This window comes from Antechinus flavipes, chromosome 3, assembly GCF_016432865.1.
Source record: "Antechinus flavipes isolate AdamAnt ecotype Samford, QLD, Australia chromosome 3, AdamAnt_v2, whole genome shotgun sequence".
Classification (NCBI taxonomy): Eukaryota; Metazoa; Chordata; class Mammalia; order Dasyuromorphia; family Dasyuridae; genus Antechinus; species Antechinus flavipes.
Genome location: NC_067400.1, coordinates 570,684,581 through 570,705,117, shown reverse-complemented (window position 1 = coordinate 570,705,117; position 20,537 = coordinate 570,684,581). Strand labels below are relative to the sequence as shown.

The 20,537-nt window shown below is 38.8% G+C and overlaps 1 protein-coding gene across 1 annotated transcript in view; it reads right to left on the bottom strand.

Moving 5' to 3' along the window:
* The window catches only part of RIMKLA (ribosomal modification protein rimK like family member A), a 65,851-nt gene that overhangs the window by 9,212 nt on the left and 36,102 nt on the right, over positions 1-20,537 (bottom strand). Inside the window, exons 3-4 of the mRNA XM_051987916.1 lie at positions 18,204-18,290; positions 7,680-7,883 (exon numbers count right to left, since the gene is read on the bottom strand). Of these exons, the coding sequence (XP_051843876.1) occupies positions 7,680-7,883; positions 18,204-18,290 (291 nt within the window). The remainder of the gene's footprint in view (positions 1-7,679; positions 7,884-18,203; positions 18,291-20,537) is intronic.

Below are 20,537 nucleotides of genomic sequence, written 5' to 3'. Positions count from 1 at the left end.
CCCATGCTCAAGGGAAGCTCTTGCCCTAAGCTCCCCTGACTTCAAAGACTCAGCCCCACAGACCTCCAGCTGGGAGGGACCTTAGCGGCCAGCAGCCCAACTTCCTTGTTGTATACAGGGAAACTGAGGCCCAGAGGGTGAAATGACTTGTTCCACATCACACTGGTACTAAGTAGTTGAGCCAGGATTTGAACCCAGGCCCTCTGACCCTAATACTTTTCACCTAATACTTCAAATGTATGTGATTTCATCCCTGTGGATAGTCCTTCTGACACTGATCACAACTTCTCTGCCTCAGTAGGCAAGGAGCTGTTCTACAGCAAGGGAAATCACTCCGTGAGCAGCCCTTCCTGGAGTGGGAAGGCCTTCCTCTGCACTTTGCCATGCCACAGTGCCATGCACTCTGCTTCAATCAATCAATGAACAAGCATTTATTAAGTGTCGATACTGGGCTACATACTCAGTGACAAAGAAAAAGCAAGAAATCTCTACCTTCACAAAACTTATATTTTTTTGGAGGTGAACAGAGATAGAATGTACATATAGAACCATATGCAAGAGAGAGAGAGAGACAGAAAGAGAGAGAGAGAGAATGATAGAGAGACAGACAAGGGGGGAGGGAGGGAGAAACAGAGAGAGACAGAGAGGATGAAAAACAGACAGACAGATACACAATGCATCCGTGGTCTGTGGTCTTGAACGAGGAGCTTTTCAAGAAGCAGGTAAGTGGAACAGTAAACAGAATGTTGGACCTGAAGTTAGACATGTGAGTTCAAATCTGGCTTCAGACCTTTACTAGTTCAGTGACCTGACACAAGTCTACCTCAGTTTCTTTATCTATAAAAAGGGGATAATAACAGCAACTATCTCTCAGGGCTGTGGCTAAGACAGATTGAGAGCTCATAAAATGCTCTACAAATCTTCAAGTTATATATAATGCTAAATAACATTATTATTATCATCAGTATTATTGTTATTCTCCAATTTGAAAGATTGTCAGTATAACTTTCAAATACCCAGTATCCAGCCTCTTAGCAAGACTTCAGTGGAGAGTTGGACCACTAATACTGTTAAAAATCTTCAAATTCTGAGTCTGTAAGCTGCTGTCTCAAGCCCAACAAAGGTTTTTCCTGACCTAACAGGCCTAAAAGAGCTCACTCTCTAGTCAGTTTAAAGGATCACACCAAGGTAAATGACATGGCAAAACTGTACTAGTGTCTTACACTAGTCACAAGGCCTTAGTGTCTACTCCATGTGGGCACAGGACAGGGACACTGTGGCCAGGTCTAATTCTAACCAACAGTTACAGGATGTGGCTATGATATAAAGGGTGAGTTCCAGGTGCCATTTTTAACTACTAGGGATGTAGAAGATAATTTCCTACCCTGAAGCCCCAAATGGTTCATTTCTGAATGTTTCATTTAAAAACATCTGCTTGAGGATAATTTTCTTATTTTAAAGATGGAAAGACTAAAGGCACATCCTACAGCTATTTAACACCAGAGCCAAATTTGTAACCAAGGGTATTTCTTACCCACCCAACCTATCTCTGTCTTGGCTTAAATCTCCAAGTATTTGAAGGGTGATCCTGTGGAAAAGGAATCAGATTAATCTTGCCTGGTCCCAGACAGCAGAATTAGAATAATAGATGGAAGCTTCCAAGGGTAAATTTAGACTGGAGGTCAAGAAAAAATTTCCTAACAAAAGGAAACAGACTGCACCTGGAGGTAGGCAGGTAGGTAATTTCTTCCTTATTGAGAGTCTTGAAACAAAAGCTATATGACGTCTGTATGAGACATTTGTTCAGATACTGTGGACCAGATATCAGTCAAAAAACATTAACTGGGAAATCTACTATGTGCAAAGCATTGTGCTAAGAGCAAGGATACTTAAGAAGGTAAAAGAAAGTCTTTGCTCTCAAAGAGCTCATTCTACTGGGGGAAACTGTGGGGGCAAACAACTATGTACAGACAAGCCATAGACAGAATAAATTTGAAATAATCACCAGAGGGAAGGCAGCAGAATTAAGGGGGATAAAGAAATGCTTCCTGTAGAAGGTAGAATTTTAGCTGGGACTTAAAGGAAGCCAAGGGAGCCAAGAGACAAAGAGGAAGAGGGAGGTTCTATGATAAAGTGCTATTATCTCTCCTTTCAGGAATGTCCTCCTTACCCTTATGTTTTTCTAGACCATGTCATACTCTGCCAAAGGCAGGAATAAGAAATGTTAGGGCCAGTCTCCACTCCCCACTCCCATCCCCACTGCCTGAGGCAGGGGAAAGGGGGGAAGCAATCCCAGCCTCAAAAAAGCAACTAAGGTGGGAGGAGAGTGTGTATAAGCTGAAAAATACCTCTAGTTTTGCATTTTGATGTCCTGAAAAGGCCAAGATCATAGGGCTGAGTCCTGCAGGTAGACCAGCTGCCCAGTCAGTCCATACCAGACTAGGGAAACCACCATGCAGGGAGTGCCAGGTTCAATCTTCTTTACTGCAGAAGCTGATGTTCTCTGCTCCTGGGGTTGCTGCTGACATGCCAACATGGATCTCTAAACCTCCTCTTGCATCAGATATTGGGCCTGCTGAGCGACAGGCCCTTACAAATCTCTTCTAAGAAATCTATGATTGACCCAACCCACTGTAATCTCTTCTTTAAGTTCCTATGGGGCTTATATCACTTATCTGGCATGTCATGTGTTACTATGTATATTAATGTAGGGATGAATGAAGGGATGAACAGAAGGTAGGAAGAGACCAGTGTCCACCTCCAGCTCTGCCCCTGCCTTTTCTAAATTCTTCCCATTCATTGTTTGCTCCTATTCCCATGATTTCCCTAGATTGATCCAGCCAACGTAGCCCTCGCTGACTAATGAGGATATATACTCCATCCTTTGGGAAATCCACAAGCAACCTGAAGGTTTCAAAGAGGAAACACCAAAGGAAAACAAGGGAAACACAAATAGGCAAAAAAGATGGATTGAGGTACAAAGGTGAACTCTGCCAAGGAAAGGTTTCTGAATTGTTCTGGAGGGTTCCACAGAGATTCTCAAACTTTTTGTCTGAGGTAGTCTGGGGCAGGGGAGAAGGGGACTCCACTTCCAGGACAGGCAACCGTCTCAATTTTTTCAGGGCTGATTTCTTAGGTCTTTATTCAGCTCAGACTCCCCAAGGGCCTTCCTACTTCCATTCTGCTGCCTCTCTTTTGGCTCCTGGAGGTCTTGCTCTGGGCTTTGGCAGCCAAAGATGAGGAAGGAAGTTTTCTGTTAAGATTTTCCTCTGGCTTTTACTTCATAAAAGTTATTAAAGTTACAATTGTATTTCCTGGAGATCTCAATCATGCAAGCCCCTGGCCCATTTCTCTTTTTCCTGTTAGGTTTGCTTGAGACATCTTCACTGTCTAGTTATTAAGGCTGATAGTGCTGCTTGGGTGAATAGTATACTTCCCATGTGGCTGTTTACGTAGACCTCACTATTGTCTCCAGAAATTCATCTTTCTGCAAAATCAAATCAATTCTGCAAATGATACATCCTCAACACCCTCTGCCTCTTGGGCCTCCTCTCTAGTTTGAGAGGATGGAGGATGGACATTGGAGAGAAAACTCCTAATTCTCTATTGAAGGAGGAAGACTGTGCAGATTCCTTATCACTTTCCATCTGGCTACAGATCTTCATCATTCCCTTAGACTTAGTATCCCAGCCCCTTCCCTTCAGCTTATTATTATATGTCTTATTCCATTAGATAGAGACACTTGACAGAAAGAACTAGTTTTTTTTTCCTTTTTACTGACTCCACAACACTCAGCACAGTGCTTGGAACATGGTAGGTGCTTACTAAATGTTTATGGACTGACTATCTGGGGTACCATTTCCATTTCACTCCTGAGGGGTGATGTGGCCTTGAGATGACAGTGGATATCTTTCCCTAGAGATCCCCAGTTCTGCATCAGCTTCCTCAGCAAGCATGAAGCTGATTTTCTGGCTTTTCTTGTTTCAAGCTCCCCTTTCAAGAGGCTTTTGTAGGCCCTGTAAGGATATCATCTCTAGTCTTCAGCTTACTTGTGGATCAGGATAACTGACGCACCCTGAGACCAGCAAAAAACAGCCCTAAACTGAGTTCTAAGCAGCTCAGGTTAACTAACACCTTCGCCTACTTTCTCCTGTTCTCTCCCATGACTCATTACTCAATTATTCCCAGGGGAGGGGTCAGCTTCTTTAACAAAATCTGTTAATCATCCTCTTACAGCATATTTTAAACATATAATAACAGCACAGACAAAAGCTTTTCTGTCATATTATCCTGTCTTTCCAATCAGAATAGAACTCTTGAGTCTAGGACCCTATGATCTTCTAAGTTCTTCCATGGTAGGTACTGTCAATTCAATTCAACAAACTTATTAGACACCTATTAAGTGAAGAGGCACTCTCCTAGGTACTTGGAACACTAAAACAAATGAAAAACAGTCCTTGCATAATGAAAACAACAACATAAATGGAAAAAAGAGGAAGACAATCACCTTCAAAATAAATTGTCTACTAGAGAATTATACTGACTGACCCTTCTTTATAGAGCTGGAGTGCTATGGATATAGATGAATATATCCATTTACCACCAGATTAATTTGTCCTGTTCATTTTGTTGGATTGCATCTTACTGTTGTTTTTTATTCTTTCACAAGAAATGATTTGTGAATGGGAGAGGGAGAAATGAAAGTGATAAAAACAAAAGCTGAAAGTAAAAATTGTTTAGATTAAAAAAAAAAGGAAAAGAAGAAAAGAAAAAGGCAAAAAGATGAAAGAAAAGAAAAAGTCAGCTCAGGCTTTCAAGGAACCTATTTAACTAGCATTCTACACTGAGTGTACTTGGCAGCTATGGGATCTGTAAATACAAGGCTGGGCCTTAAAGTCAGAAACACATGATTTCAAATCCCACCTCAGATACTTACTAGCTGTGTGACCTCAGGCAAGATAGACTCTCTGCTTTAGTGTCCTCTACTGTTAAATGGGAGTAATAAAAAGCACTTATCTCCCAGGGTTGTTGGGAGGAAACAAACTTTCAAGCACTGTATAAATGCTAGCTATTACTCTTAGTTATTATATATCATTTTTGGAGGAAGAGGACACTAACAATTAGTGGGTGGTTTGAAGGAAAGGCTGAACTGAACTTTGAAGGTAATTATTGATTTTAAGGTGCAAAAATAAAAATGGAGAACATTCCCAACATGGAGTCTAGCTTGAGCAAGCAGAGAAATGCAAGCATGTCTCCCTGAGCCAGGATGCACCCTCTCCTCCCATGTCCACTTGGAGCCTAAGAGAACGGCTCAAATCCAAAGGGACTGCTATGGAATATTGCTCTTAAATAATGGGACATCCCCACACAAAAACAGCCCAAGATTTAAATTTGAAAGCTATCTTAGAAGTCATCTCTTTTAAGCTTCTCACACTGCAAATAAAAAGAGTTAAGAGGACTTGTCAAGTTCCCAGAGTGAGGGCAAAAATGCAATTCAAGTTCCTGTCCTCTAATTCTTTTCACCACTCCCACATACCACTTCTGATTCTGAACCCATGCTCTGGAGCTTTGGTCCTAGGTCTGAATAGCCCCTCCAGAGCCGGGTCTGCATGGCCCCCGATGCTTACTCCTCTGATGGACCAGCTGGCCTCTAAGGTCCTTCCAGCATCCAAGTTCAGTGCTTATCTTAGGCTATGAGGCATTCTCCCAGGCTCCTAGTCTGGGCCCTGCTGAGCTCTGCAGGGTATTTTCGTTTTAGTGTTGGTACATCTGAGTCATTATAGTTACTTATTCACATTACTAACTTATAAAGGCATCTATTTAGTACTGAGAATGCAGTTCTGTGATGAGGACAGGGGCAATTCACATTCTACCTTAAATGCCCTTGAGTTCCCTTACCAGACAATCTGGACAGGTAGGTTATATAGTGGTTAGAGACTTCCCAGGCTTGGAATCAGGAAGGCCTGAGGTCAAATCTAGCCTCAGACATTTAGTTGCTATAGGACCCTGAAGAAGTCACTGTTTGCCTCAGTTTCCTCATCTGTAAAATGGGGATAATAGTAGCACCTATCTCCCAGGGTTGTGAGGATCAAGTAAGATAATAATCACAAAGTGCTCAGCAGAGTGTCTTGCACATAGCAGGTGCTATATGAATGTTAACTCTTATTATTATGGTCATTATTATGACTATTAACTGTTACCAAATGTTAACAGAGCAAAGTTATCCACTACTCCAACATGTAATTTGAAAACCGTTGCTTTCCCAAGAACTAAAACAGCATGAACAAAAGGAAACCAATCAACTGAAAACTGAAAAAAGTAACCATAGCTGACTTCTACAGGGCTGCTGATCCATAAACTCTTTCCATGTAACAACCTTGCCAGGTTTCTCCCAAAATATCTCCATTTACAAATGAGGAAACTAAGGCTAGCAGAGGTTAACCTGTCAAGTCATACAACTAGCAAACACCAGAGCCAAGAATCAAAGTCTTCTGCTTGGGGACACACTGGGCTACAGAGCACAGCTTCAACTTTTTCCTCTTGTGACCCCTTTTCACCCAAGAAAGTTTTATGTGACTCCAGCTAGGTATGTAAAATAGGGGTAGAAACCAAACATTTACTGATAAATCATAATTTTGTGACCCCTCCATTTAGTCACAAGCCTCTATCCCCCATGGGGTCATGACCCACAGTTGAAAAAGCTGGGGTATAGCAGACACAGTGCTGATCTTGCGGTCAGGAGGACCTGAGTTCAAACTTTCCTTCTGCCAATTATCTAAGATTGGAGAAATTATTCAGAGAAATTCCTTTAACTGTTTTAATCCTCAGTTTTCTCTCCTGTAAAATGGTGTACTGCCTTTCTCAAAGGGTTATCATGAAGCTAAAATGTAGCATACATAAAAAACATAAAGCTACCACAAAAATGTCAGCTAACAGCATTATCGTTATTTGTGTTATTTTCACTTCTGGTTGGTGCTTCTCCCTCCCCCCACACCATGGTACTTCACAAAGAAAGAATGTTATATATTCATCTATCTTGTGCATTGTTTATTGACTGTTATCTGTAAAATAAAATCTTTTTGAAGACAGACTACACGACTTTCATGTATTTTGTCTTGCTGAGTTGTTTAGTTCTCTCAATAGAGAGAAACAAGATTCAGAGGCGTCCTAAAGCCACAGGATTCCTGCCACTGAACGTCACTGCTGTGACTGATGTAAAGGAGGAAGACAATTTGGCTTCCTGCCCTTTCCCTCATTTATGCTAACAGAATTCAATGAGCGGTGACACAGTAGGGACCTGGCCGGCATCTAACCCACTTGTTAATGATTGGATCTGGGTCAAATTCCAGTCAAACAAGCTCCAAAGCGGTAACCCTCTCTCTTCAGTTGGGTGCTGCCATGCTTTTCTAAACTGGAATGGCATTCAACCAGATCTAAGGCTGGCTGCTGTGGGCTGCTCTAAATGCCTCAGCTAAATTTGGCAGGCTGACATTTCACAGCTCCCTGGCCACGCACAATCCCTTATTAGCTGGGCAGGATTCTGTCACGGATGGCTAAACAAGCACACCTTACTCCTGCACACACAGCCCAAACCTGGGAGAGAAAAAATCCCTCCCCAAACCTGACACCTGAGCAGTCATAGCCGGCCCAAGTGCCAAGAGACAGCTACAGGAGGATACCTAGGGAGCAGTTGCTCTGCATTCTGCCATCTGTGGAGCAGCGAAGCATGGAGCCGATGACGTGGCCACCCACCACCACCACTCGGATATCCTTTCCGTGAGATTCCTTCACATATTTCTGGAACAGGTAGGGCACATCATGACGGACCAGGTGGCAGATGTCTGATAAATGGTGTTTATCTCTTGCGAGGAAAACTGCTTTTCCTTAAAGAAAAATAGACACACAAATACAATGAAGGCAACTATTCGAGACTTACGTCCACCTAAGCTCTCAGATGTGACTTCACTCCAGCCCATGTCCTCATCTAGTTTTTTCTCACTCTTACCTTGCTTTACCCCTAATCTGTTGCTCCCCTGACCTGGTTTTCCTTAGCATATTGGTGACCTTTGCTCTCCTAGGCTTTCATTGGATTTTCATAGAAATGTAACTTTCCTACTGATTTCTTTATTGACTTAATCATGATAATAGCTAGCACTTCTATTGTGCTTTATGGTTTGTAAGTCACTTTATATATGTTATCTCAGTCAAGTCTCACAACAATCCTATACAGGAAGTACTATTTATCACCCCTATTTTACAGATGAAAACATTGAGGTTTGTCCAGAGCTACGGAAGTAATAAAATCATTTATATTCTAGTCAGAGCACATCTGGAGTATTATGTTCAATTTAGGGGCACCAATGGTCTGGGAGGAGTCATGATGGTAAAATAGCAAGATGAAGCACAGCAAGGTCAACAAAATTCTTTCAAACAGATCCAGAAAACATGCCAGACCAAATCTTGATGGCAAAATCCAAGAAAAGAAAAAGCACAGGAAGTCATTTTTTCCATCCAGGTCATCATATTGGAAGACAGAAAATATGGTCTATGGACATTTGGGATGCGATCTGGCCAGGAACATGCCATGAAGAGTAATTCAATGCCCAAGGGCTAAAAGAGGACCAAGGTTGTGTACTGGAGCAAGACAAGGTCCCAGGCCCATACTGGGGCACCATGACCCTGTGCAGGCTGTGAGAATAGATGTCAACTGGTAATTTTGTCACTTATTACCCAGTTTCATGTCACAGATTCAGGGTGGACTAAGGAAGGGATCTCTACCCAGGGGAGAGGTTCCAGCACAAGGAGAAATAGAAGAAAATGTAAGCTTTTTCATAACAAAAACAACTGACCTGGAAAACAGATCAAGAAGAAAAACAAATTAAGGATCACTGGACTACCTGAAACCCATGACCAGAAAAAGATCCTAGATAATATATTTCAAGGCATTATGAAATAAAACTGCCCAGACCTCTTAGGAACAGGGAAAAGTGGAAATATAAAAAATGTACTAGTTACTTTCTTTAAAAGTTCCAAAATAAAAATTTCCAGGAATATCACTGAACAAATCTAGTTTCCAGGCCAAAGAAAAAGTACTATAAAGAGCCAGAAAGAAAGAATTCAAGTACCAAGGAGATAAGATCAGGCTCACAGAGCCAAGACAATATATGATTTAGTAGCCACCACTATAAAGAAGTAGAGAGCCAAAGGTCCAAAAGTGGATTTTTAATAAAACAGAATTTTCCGACATTCCTGATGAAAAGACAAGAGCTGAGCAGAAACCCTGAAGTGAAAAAAACAAAAAAACAAAAACAGGAGTTAAGAGAAACATAAAAAGGTAAACATGAATAAAAAAATCACAAGAAATTAAACAAGGATAAGCTGCTTATAGTCTAATATTGGAAGATATGTGCTCCTATGACCCCTAATATTATTAGAGGTTACAGGTGATATCTAATTAAACAGAAGGCCTGGGAGTGGTTCTGATATGCTTTGATGATATTAAAAGAAGAATGGAAGGAAGAAGAGAAAAAAAAATTTTTTTTTAAAATAACTTTTTATTGACAGAACCCATGCCAGGATAATTTTTTACAACATTATCCCTTGCACTCACTTCTGTTCCGATTTTTTTCCCCTCCCTCCCTTCACCCCCTTCCCCAGATGGCAAACAGTCCTTTACATGTTAAATAGGTTACAGTATATCCTAGATACAATATATGTGTGTAGAACCGAATAGTTCTCTTGTTGCACAAGGAGAATTGGGTTCAGAAGGTATAAATAACCCAGGAAGAAAAACAAAAATGCAGTTTATATTCATTTCCCAGTGTTCTTTCTTTGGGTAAGAAGAGAAAATTAAAAAAAAATTATTTTCCCCAGTTACATGTAAAAAAACCATTTTCTGATTATACATGTACATGCATTTTTGGAGAGAAAAATCAGAACAAAAGACAATACGAGGAAAAAAAACAGAAGAAAAAGAAAAAAGTGAATATAACATGTACTGATTTACATTCAGTCTCCATAGTTTTTCCTCTGGGTATGGATGGCATTTTCCACCTAAAGTTTATCAGGAATGCCTTGGACTACTGAGATTGAGAAGAACCAAGTCTGTCATAGTTGATCACTGCACAAACTTGTTGCTATGTACAGTGTTTTTCTGGTTCTGCTCATCTCAGCATTAGTTTATGCAAATCTTTGCAGGACTTTCTAATATCAATGCATTCATCATTTTTATAGAACAATAACATTCCATTACTTTCATATACCAGAGAAAAAATTCAGTGAAAATTATTTCAAATAAATGGGGTATGTAGGTAGAAATTGATACAAATAAGAGGAAAGGGGTGAGGAGAGAGTGGACACTTTAACCTCACTCATTTGAAGTGGTGAAATGAGATAAGAATACACATATAGAGTTGGAGACACATATTTCACTCAATAAGGAAATAGAAGGGAAAAGGTATAAGGAAAGAAGAGGGATTATAGGGAAGGGATCAGTCCTAAGCAAATATAACTCTAACTAAGATATATACAAAAATATTTATAGCTCTTTTTGGGGTAGCAAAGAATTATAATCTGAGGCAGTGACTATAAATTGAGAAAAGGCTAAACAAATTATAGATATAAATGTGATGGATGATTAATGTGCTATAAGAAATGATAAAGGGGATGATTTCCTGGAGAGACTCATATGAGCTGATGGAGTGAAGTGAACAAAAAAAGAGTAATTTATATAGTGATAGCAATATTACAGAGACAAAAAACTTTGAAAGACTTGAAAACTTAATCAGCTTAATGACCAAACATGCTATAATACCCTCCTGACAAAAAGGTGAGACTCAGAATATAGGAAAAGAAAACAAAATATACATACGAACATATGTATATAAATATATACACTCACATATCTATATACATTTGTACATATGTATACACACATTTACTTACATAATCACTCATTTGTTTTATCAGCAAAATTTTATCCTCTCTTCCTCCCAATCTACTCTCTCCGACCAAGAATGAAAAGAAAAACAAAACCTTAGCTATAAATATGTATAGTCAAGGAAAAACAAAATTTATTTCTTTTGGACATAGCTAATGTGAAAATTTGTTTCGCTTGACTATTTGTAGTGGAGAGTTATTTTTCTTATATTCTCAAATGGGAAAGTTGGATTGGAAAGGAGAAAGGATAAGTTTTTGCTGATTAAAATAAAATAAAATTTAATTTAAAAAAAAAGTAGGGATCCTATCTTTTTTGTGTGTGTTTATTTCCCCAATGCCTGGCTCAAAGCAGGTGCTTAGCAGATTCTTGCAGATTCATCATTTGTGGCAGTAAACCCAATACATCTGCCAACAGCCAAGTAGGATGCTATTGAAGTTCAAGGGAGAGAACTTCAACGGTTGTTTTGGGGTATCCTAGATGTCACCCTTATAAATCCTCTATACCTTAATGTGATATCCCTAGCTCATGCTCCCTATATTCATTCCCTATTTATTCTCCCAATCCACTCAACCCCAAAGGCAAAGACCTTGATAGCAGGACAGAACTTACTGTCATTTAGGCAAGTAATTGCTGCTTTAGAGAACAACATGGCATAAAGAAGATGAGCTCAAAAAACTCACTTGGACTTGGAACTTTCCTAACTGCTCCCCTGCCTACATGAAGGCTTCACCCACCCCCAATCTTAGGTCTGAAATGCACTTACCCCAGTGAGTACTTCCAATTATCCTTGGGTAAATAGGTTCCATTAAATTCAGAACACAACAAAGCTTCTCTCAAATTCATCCCGTCCTCTCCACCTCCAGCAGCTTGGTACAGGCCCTCATCAGCTCTCCTCTAGACTATTTCAAATGGTATTCCTGCCTTCAGTCTTTCCCTACTTCCCCCCACCTACCTCCAATCCAATCTGTAAGTGCTAACAATAATTCTCCTAACATTTCTCTGACCATTTCATACTTCTGCTGGAAACCATCATTAGCCCAAAGGATAAAGTACAAACATATTAGCCAACATCCAAGATTCTGCTTACTAGCTTCAACCTCCCCTGCCACACTTATCTTACTTTGTGAGAGTCTTGTCCTTCTTATGAGATTATAAAAAGCCTTGAGTCTTACTTCATCTTTGCATCTTAATGCCTAAAAGAGCCTCATTATAAATATAGTAGGTGCTTAATAATGGATCATCGAATTGATTCACAACTCTCCTGAGTTCCATTTTTTCCAATGAAACTAGCTCTAAGTCCCGAGGTGGCACCATAGTGCACAGAGAGTTTGGTCTGGAGTTAGGAAGACCTGAGTTCAAATTGACCTCAGACACTTATTATTTCTCTAATTGCACAATCACATTCTACCTTGTTTTGTGATAGTAATCATCTAATTAAAGTTTAGGTATAATTAATCATGTTTAGGTGATATCCCTAACTAAACTTCAAGGTCCATGCAGTCTTACCAGGAATGTATTCAGGATGTGACTGAAAACCTTCCAAAACAATTAAAGTTTAAAACTGCACGGAGATTTTTGGGATGCTATATATTAAAAAGATATATTCATGTGATGAAAGTGAGGAACTAGAGTTGGGGGAGCGTGGTACATTTCACCCTTAGGATGGAAATCAGTGGAGGCTGACTTAGAAACCATTATTGTAATCAGAGGATAGAGGATTGAGTAATTTAGTAAACAGGTTTCAAGTTTACTATGGAAGTGTGATGGAGGAGTTATGGGGTCTTTAATTATCCAGAAATCTATTATAAATTTCTCTTCTAAAAGCAGAGTAGCTAATCATTTATTGATTAGCTTTAATAATAATTTAATCCAGAAGAAATCAAAATTATGTCATATATGTCATATGAAAAAGTGCTCTAAATCACTACTAATTAAAGAAATTCAAATTATAACAATCCTCAGGTACCTATTAGAAATGACAAATGCTGGAGAGGATAAGGGAGAAGAGGTACACTAATGTATTGTTAGTGGAGTTATATACTGGTCCAACCATTCTAGAGAGCAATTTGGAACTATGCCCAAAGGGCTAAAAAACTATGTATACCTTTTCATTCAGCTATGACCCTACCAGGTTTGTATCCCAAAGAGATCAAAGAAAAATGAAAATGGCCCATATGTATAAAAATACCTCTGTGGTTCTTATTCTGATGGGTAAGAACTGGAATTTGAGAGGATGCCCATCAATTAGAAAATGGATAAACAAGTTATGGTACATGGTTGTGATGGAATATTAAACTGCTATAAGAAGTGGCAAAAGACATAGTTTTTGAAAAACCTGAAATACAAGAAATGATGCAAAGTGAAGTGATCCAAACCAGAAGAACATTGTACTTAGTAACAGCAATATTGTACAATGAAGAATAGTAAATGCCTTAGCTATTTTCCACAGTACAATGATCCAAGACAATCCCAAAAGACTAATGATAAAGCATGCTATCTACCTCCAGAGAAAGAACTGATGTTATCTGAATATAGACTGACGCATGCTATTTTTCACCTTCTTTTTTCATTCTTTTTTTTAATCCAAATCTTCTTGTATAAAATAATTAATATGGAATTATTTTACAAGATTACTTATATCTCTAACAATCAGGGAGGAGGAAGAAGAAAAGAAAGGGATAGAATTTCGAATTCAAAAATGTTTAAAATTATTTTAATGTATAATTGGGAAAAAGTTAAAATATATTTTTAAAAAGATATATTAGGAAGTGATGTGAAAAAATTAAGATATTATTTTACTGTTGGTACAATTGTGAATTAATCCAACCACTTTAGGGAGCAATCTTAAATTATGTTCAAAGAGGTAATAAGCTACTTATATCCTTTGATCCAGCAATACCACTGTTAGGTCTGCTTCCCAAGATGATTAGGGAAAAAGGAAAAGAACATGTATGGTCTAAAATACTTATAGCATCTCTCTTTGTGGTGGCAAAGAACTAGAAATTACAGTGATGCCTATCAACTAGAGAATGTCTAAACAAGCTGTGATATATGATTGGATAGACTACTGCTGTACTGTAAGAAATTATATGCTCATTATATTTTAGGAAAACATGGAGCGATTTGCATGAAATAAGGAAATATGAAATGAGCAAAACCAAGAGAATGTTGTATACAGTAATAACAGTATTGTTTTAAGAACAATTTTGACCAACTAAGACATTTTGAGTATTAATATTCAAATTAACTATAAAGGACCGATGAAGGAAGATGCTATCTGCCTTCAGAGCAAAAAGGGATAAAAAGAAGAATGTAGAGTATGGTTTCACACACATACAAAGACACATACAAAGACACACACATACACACAACATACATATTTATGTCTAATGATAGCCATCTCTAGGATGGGAGTTGGGAGGAGGTAAAAATACAAAAAGTGCCTTTGATAAACCTAAAGATTCCCAGCTTCTGGGATAAGAACTTATTATAACAAAAACTTCTGGGAAAAGTGGAAAATAGTATGGCAGAACCTAGGGATGGATCAATATCTAACATCCTATTCCAAGATAAGGTTGACATGGATTCGTGATTTGGACATAAAGAATGATACTATAAACAAATTAGGAGAGCAAGGGATAGTTTACCTGAAAAATTTTTAGAAAAGGGAGAGATTTATGACCAAACTAGAGATAGAGAATATTATGAAATTCAAAATGGATTACTCTGATTACATTAACTTAAAAAACTTTACACAAACAAAACCAATGCAACCAAGATTAGAAGCAGAAAATTGGGAAACAATTTTTACAGACAATGTTTCTGATAAATTTCTAAAATATATAGTAAATTGAGTCAAATTTATAAGAATACAAGTCATTCCCCAATTGATAAATGGTCAAAGGATATTAACAGACAATGTTAAAATAAAATTAAAGCTATTTATATTTGTGAAAAAATGCTCTAAATCACTATTAGAAAAATATAAATGAAAACAATTCTGAGGTACCAGAATTGGATATCTATCAGACTGGATAAAATGACAGAAAAAAGAAAATTATAAATGTTGGAAGGGTTGTGGGAATATTGAGACACTAATGCATTGCTGGTGGAGTTGTGAACCAGTCAAATCATTCTGGAGAGCAATTTGGAACTATACCCCAAAGGGCTATAAAACTGTGCATATCTAGCAGTGACATTACTGGGTCTATATCCCAAAAAGATGATTAAAAAAGGGGGAAAGGATCCACATAAGGTAAAATGTTTGTAACAGCTCTTTTTGTGATAGCAAGAAACTGGAAATTGAGGAGATGATTATCAATTGGGAAATGCAAAATAAGTTGTAGAATTTGAGTGTAGTGGAATACTATTGTTCTATAAGAAATAATGAGCAGGCAGATTTCACATGAATTGATGCTGAGTGAAATGGGCAGAACCAGGAGAGCATTGTACACAGTAATAAGAAGACTGTATGATGATTTAGCTCTTCTCAGCAATATAGTGATCCAAGACAATTCCAATAAACTTAGGATGGAAAATGGAAATACACATCTAGAGAAAGAACTATGGAGGCTGAATGCAGGTTAAAGTACATTTTTTGTTTTCTATTTCATATGGTTTTCCCCTTTTGTCCTATTTTCCTTTCACGACTTGACTAATATGGAAATATGTTTAAAATGACTGTACATGTATAACTTAAATTAGATTGCTTGCTATCTTGGAGTGGGAAGAAGGGAAGAGATGAAGGGAGAAAAATCTGGAACTCAAAATCTTACAAAAATGAATTTTGAAAACAATCTTTACAAGTAATTGGAAAAAATAAACTATTATTAAGTGAAAAAAATACTTAAGCTAAAAAAAGTTGACAGCAGAAAATGAAAGAAAATGTGGAAAGACACACAGAAAATACAGTAGCTTGAAAACAAGGAGTAGTACTTATATAGTTTTTCAAAAAAGTAAACAGTGTAAAATAGAAATTCGTGGTATCAGAGAAATCTTCCTTTTAGATTGCAGACATGGAAATATTCTTTTTGTATTTTTTGTGTATTTAAGTTCAAAATGAATTTTAAAAAACATATATTGGAAAAAAGATAATATATTGGAGAATTAGAGAAAAGATGGGATGGATGGGCTAATGACGACTGAGAAAAGGCAGAGTTGTTCAAATCTTATTTTGCTTCAGTAAGTTCAAGTCTCCAAATGATGTACATTTTTGAGGGCTGGGTGAAACTGCTGACTCACTATTTTTTTTAACATCAGCAAGGTATTAGAGCAAGATCCATGTTAGCCCAATTTTCAAAAAATTAAAGAGAACTGAAAACTATAGGCCAGTGAACTTGATTGTGATTCTGGGCAAAAATCCAGAGTGGATTAATAAAGGGATGATTGGTGAACATTTAGGAAACAAAATGGGGATTTAAAAGAGTTCGACAAGATGACATCATGCTCAACAAACCTTATGTCCTCTCTTGACAGGATCAAGGTGAGGCCATGGCTATATTTTATTTGTATTTTTAGCGAAGCATTTGAGAAAGACTTTCATTCTATTTCTGTGGAAAAGAGGGACAACTGTGGAATAAATGACAGTAAAATGGATGGATTTAGAGATGGATAAATGGGCCAAGCCCCAAAAGTGATCATCAATGGTTCAACTTGGAAAGAGGTCTCCTGAGGGAGTTAAGTCTGATGCTGTGCTTATTTAATATATTTTTCAGGGACTTAAGTAAAGGCCCTCCATTACATGCTTATCAAATCTGTCTATGACACAAAATTGGAAAGATAGCAAACGTGATGGAGAGAGTCAAGATTCAAAAAAGATCTTTGCAGGTTATGATGCTAAGCTGAACTGAATAAGATAAATTTAAAGTATAAAGTCTTACACTGGGGTTCAAAAAACCAACTTCTAAAGTAAAAGATTGGGAGGTAGGCTAGACAGCAATTTATATGAAAAAGACCTGGGGGCTTTAATGGATTGCAAACCCAATATGAGTCAGCAGTGTGACATGGCAGTCTTGAACCCTGATAAGAGAGAAAGCTTACAGAAATATACTTGACAGTCTTTCTGTACCCTGCTCTAGGCAGACACATAAAATACTGTTTAAGTTTTCAGTGTCAGGTAAAGCAAGGACACTGACACCATAGAGAGTATCTGGAGAAGAACAGCCAGACTTGTGAAGGGCCCAGAGTTCATGCCATGTGAGAATGGTCTAGGAACCAGGATGTTCGGCCTGGGGAAGAGGAGACTCAGAGGGGACCATGAGAGTAATCCCCAACTATCTGAAGGGATGACATCTGAAACTGGAGCAGCTGGTAGAAAAAGCATAGAGATGCAGACTGAAGCTGGAAGAAAGATTATCTGGCAATGAAAGCCATCCCAAAACGTAATCAATGCATTGCTTTGGGAGGTGGCAGCTTCCTCCTCCTCCTCGGAAGAATGCTGCAGAGGGAGTTTCCATCCAAGAATGGGCTGGATAAAATAGCCATCTTTGGATTCCATGATTCTGTGACAATTGGGCTGTTTCCCTAGCACCACGGACAGGGTCCCACATATCACTGGTACTCAGGAAACATTTATCAGCTGGGGGACACAGCAGATAGAGCGCTGGAGTCAGGAAGACTCATTTTTATGAGTTCAAATCTGACCTCAATCACTTAATAGCTATATGACATCACTCAAATGCTTGTCTCAGTTTCCTCATTTGTAAAATGAGGTAGAGAAGGAAATGGCAAACTGCTCCAGTATCTCTTCCTAGAAAACCCCAAATGAGGTCACAAAAAGTCAGACATGACTGAAGTGACTAAACAACAATAAAACATCTATTGGTAGGATTAACAAGGATCACAGATGTCGAAGATGACCTCAGAGACTGGCTAGTTCAATTCCTTCATTTTATGGATGAGCAAACTGAGGCCTGGAGAGATTAAGTAATTTATCCAAAATTACGCTACTTTATTATGTATTTGACTGTGAACTACTTGAATTTTGCTCTGCTGGTGTTTTAGGAAGGCCAATTTTGGCTTCTCAGCCAGCCTTTTTATTCTTCCATGGTGGGAACCATATCCTCTGCCCTTTCTATTCCCCGCAAGACCATGTAGATATTTGTTAAGTGTTCATTAAACTCTACCAAAAAAAAAAAATCGGTCAATCAATAAGCATTTATAAAGCTCTTAAAATGGTCTGGGTCTAAGCACTGAATGTTTCTCCCCTGGTTCCCAAGCATGCCGGTGAACTTCCTGGGGACATGACATGTTTAGGAGCACTAACCTCGATGTCCTCTAGTACTCTTCACCACCACAGGGTACCCCAGGGGCTCGGCTTCATCAATCATCTTGGCAAAGTCTTCATGACCACCTGCCAAGAAAGGAGAACAAAAGATGTATGGGACTGGTAGGGTGGGGAAGGCAGCATGCTTGCAGAGGGAACGCTGTGGGTCCTTGTGACCGGAGCAGGGTGAGGGTGAGAGCATGCATTCAGTCACCAAAGCTCTGGAGACCCAGGCTGGGCTGACTGGCTAACCAGCTATTGCCTGGATGGAGTCAAAGGACCCAGCTCCAGTTCCATCTTTATCACTCACTACCTGGGTGACTTTGGGCAAGGAACTTAGCCTTTCTGTGCCTCAGTTTACTCATCTGTAAAATAAAGGGGTTAGATTGAATGGCCTTTAAGCTTTGGCTCTAAACCTATGGTCTCAGGTGTCTTACTTCCTCATTAGACACTGTCCTTCTGGCCCAAATCTTCATTCCTATACTTGACTCTCTCTCCTCCACAACATGTTGGCACTTTGAAAAACCCTTAGTACCAACCTGGACTTTACCAAGGCCTACCAACCTTGTTTTACACTTGCTCTTGTTTGGACCTCGCTTCTACCACTAACAGCAGATTGCCCTGGACCTCCTCTCTTTCCATCAGTTGTTTCATCAGTGACACATGCTGGCCTCCCCTTAAACAAAATACAATATTTTTGAAAAGGCACAAAAGGGCAAGAAAATGATCCAAGATTAGAAAAAAACAAAATAAAAGGAGTTTCAAAGTCTCTTGTGAGAATGGAGAAATGTAGCTAAGAGAATACAATGGACAGGATGTGGGCAGGGCCGAGAAGACTCCTCTGGGAGGCATCCATCCATCAAAGCAGCAGCTGCAGCCTCTCTCTTCCCCAGTGTCTCCACAATTCTGCCTGGGGTGGCTGCATGCAGGCTATTTGAGGAAGGAGAACTTTAGGAAGGAGGCCAGAGAACAGAATTTTTAAAAATGTTTTTAGCTAGTTAAAATAGTTAGTGTTTTATTGTTGTTTTTGGTTTTTTAGTAAGTTTTTAAAAAGTAGTTAGTGTTTTACTGATTTTTTTATAACACTGTCATGTCCCACACCCACCTTTCTATTTCTCTCCACCCACCCCAACCAAAAGAGTCTTCTTTTATAACAAACACAAACAGTTAAGGAGAATAAACTCACAGCATCTGATATAATTATGCAGCAATTCTCACCCAGAAAGAGATAAACTCTAAAAGGCCTTGAGCTGGAAGGTTCTAAGGCAATCCAGTCTGAGCCCCTCTCCACTATGACAGAACAATTGCTTTTTGTGATCAGTTCTCTGGAATAAAGATCAAACTTTGAATGTCAATGTCCTCTTGTGTTCTCATTTACATTATTGTAGTTATTGTATCAAGGGGCAGCTAGGAGGCACAGTGCATAAATACTGGGTTTGGGATCTTCAAGATCCCATTCATCTTCATAAATTCAAATCTGCCTCTGTCATGTAACTTATTAACTGTGTAATTCTGGGTAAGTCACTTCACCCTGTTTGCCTCAGTTTCCTCATCTGTCAAATGAACTGAAGAAGGAAATGACAAACTACTCTAGTATCTCTGTCAAGAAAACCCCAAATGATTGAACACAAAGTTTTTGTATTGGTGTTTCTCCTGTCTTTGCCTTTTTTTTATTCTGCATAAATGCTTCCTGAGTTTTTCTGAATTCTGCATGTTAATTCTCATGGCACAGCATCTGATTCTGTCAATCAGATCAAAATTGGTCTCTAACCTATAGGTGGCTAGAGACAGAAGAGTCAGGAATCAAATAGAAGTTTAATTTCAAAGTGAGGAAAATGGCTTGCAAGCAAGGAGGGAATAAGATACATGTGCTGGGGCCCTATCCCTCATGAGGGAACCTAAGGCATGGGAGGAGATTGCAATACTTTAGACCTATGGCAGTGCAGTGAGCTGTAGCCCTGTCAATGAGAAGAAATACTAATGTTGTGACAAGTACAATTCATAGTAGCACTTCATGATCAGAAACAATTCTGGGATTTTACTATGGCTGAGATCATCCAGAGTGAGCGCAAAGGATTATTGTTCTGCCAAGCTTAGGGCACAGCCTGCTTCCTGGGTCCTACCTCTGGAAAAACAGGTTGTCTTCTCATATCTTGACAATTCCATTTGGATATCACAGTTTAGTCAACTACCCCAGAGGAAAAAACTTTTGTTTCCCAGCTTTTTCCTGCTGCCATAAATATTTTGGCATATAAGGAACTATTTTTTTTTTTTGTCTATTTACTTCCTTGGGGCACCCATACAGTATGAATCACTAAGTCAAAGGACTTTGAG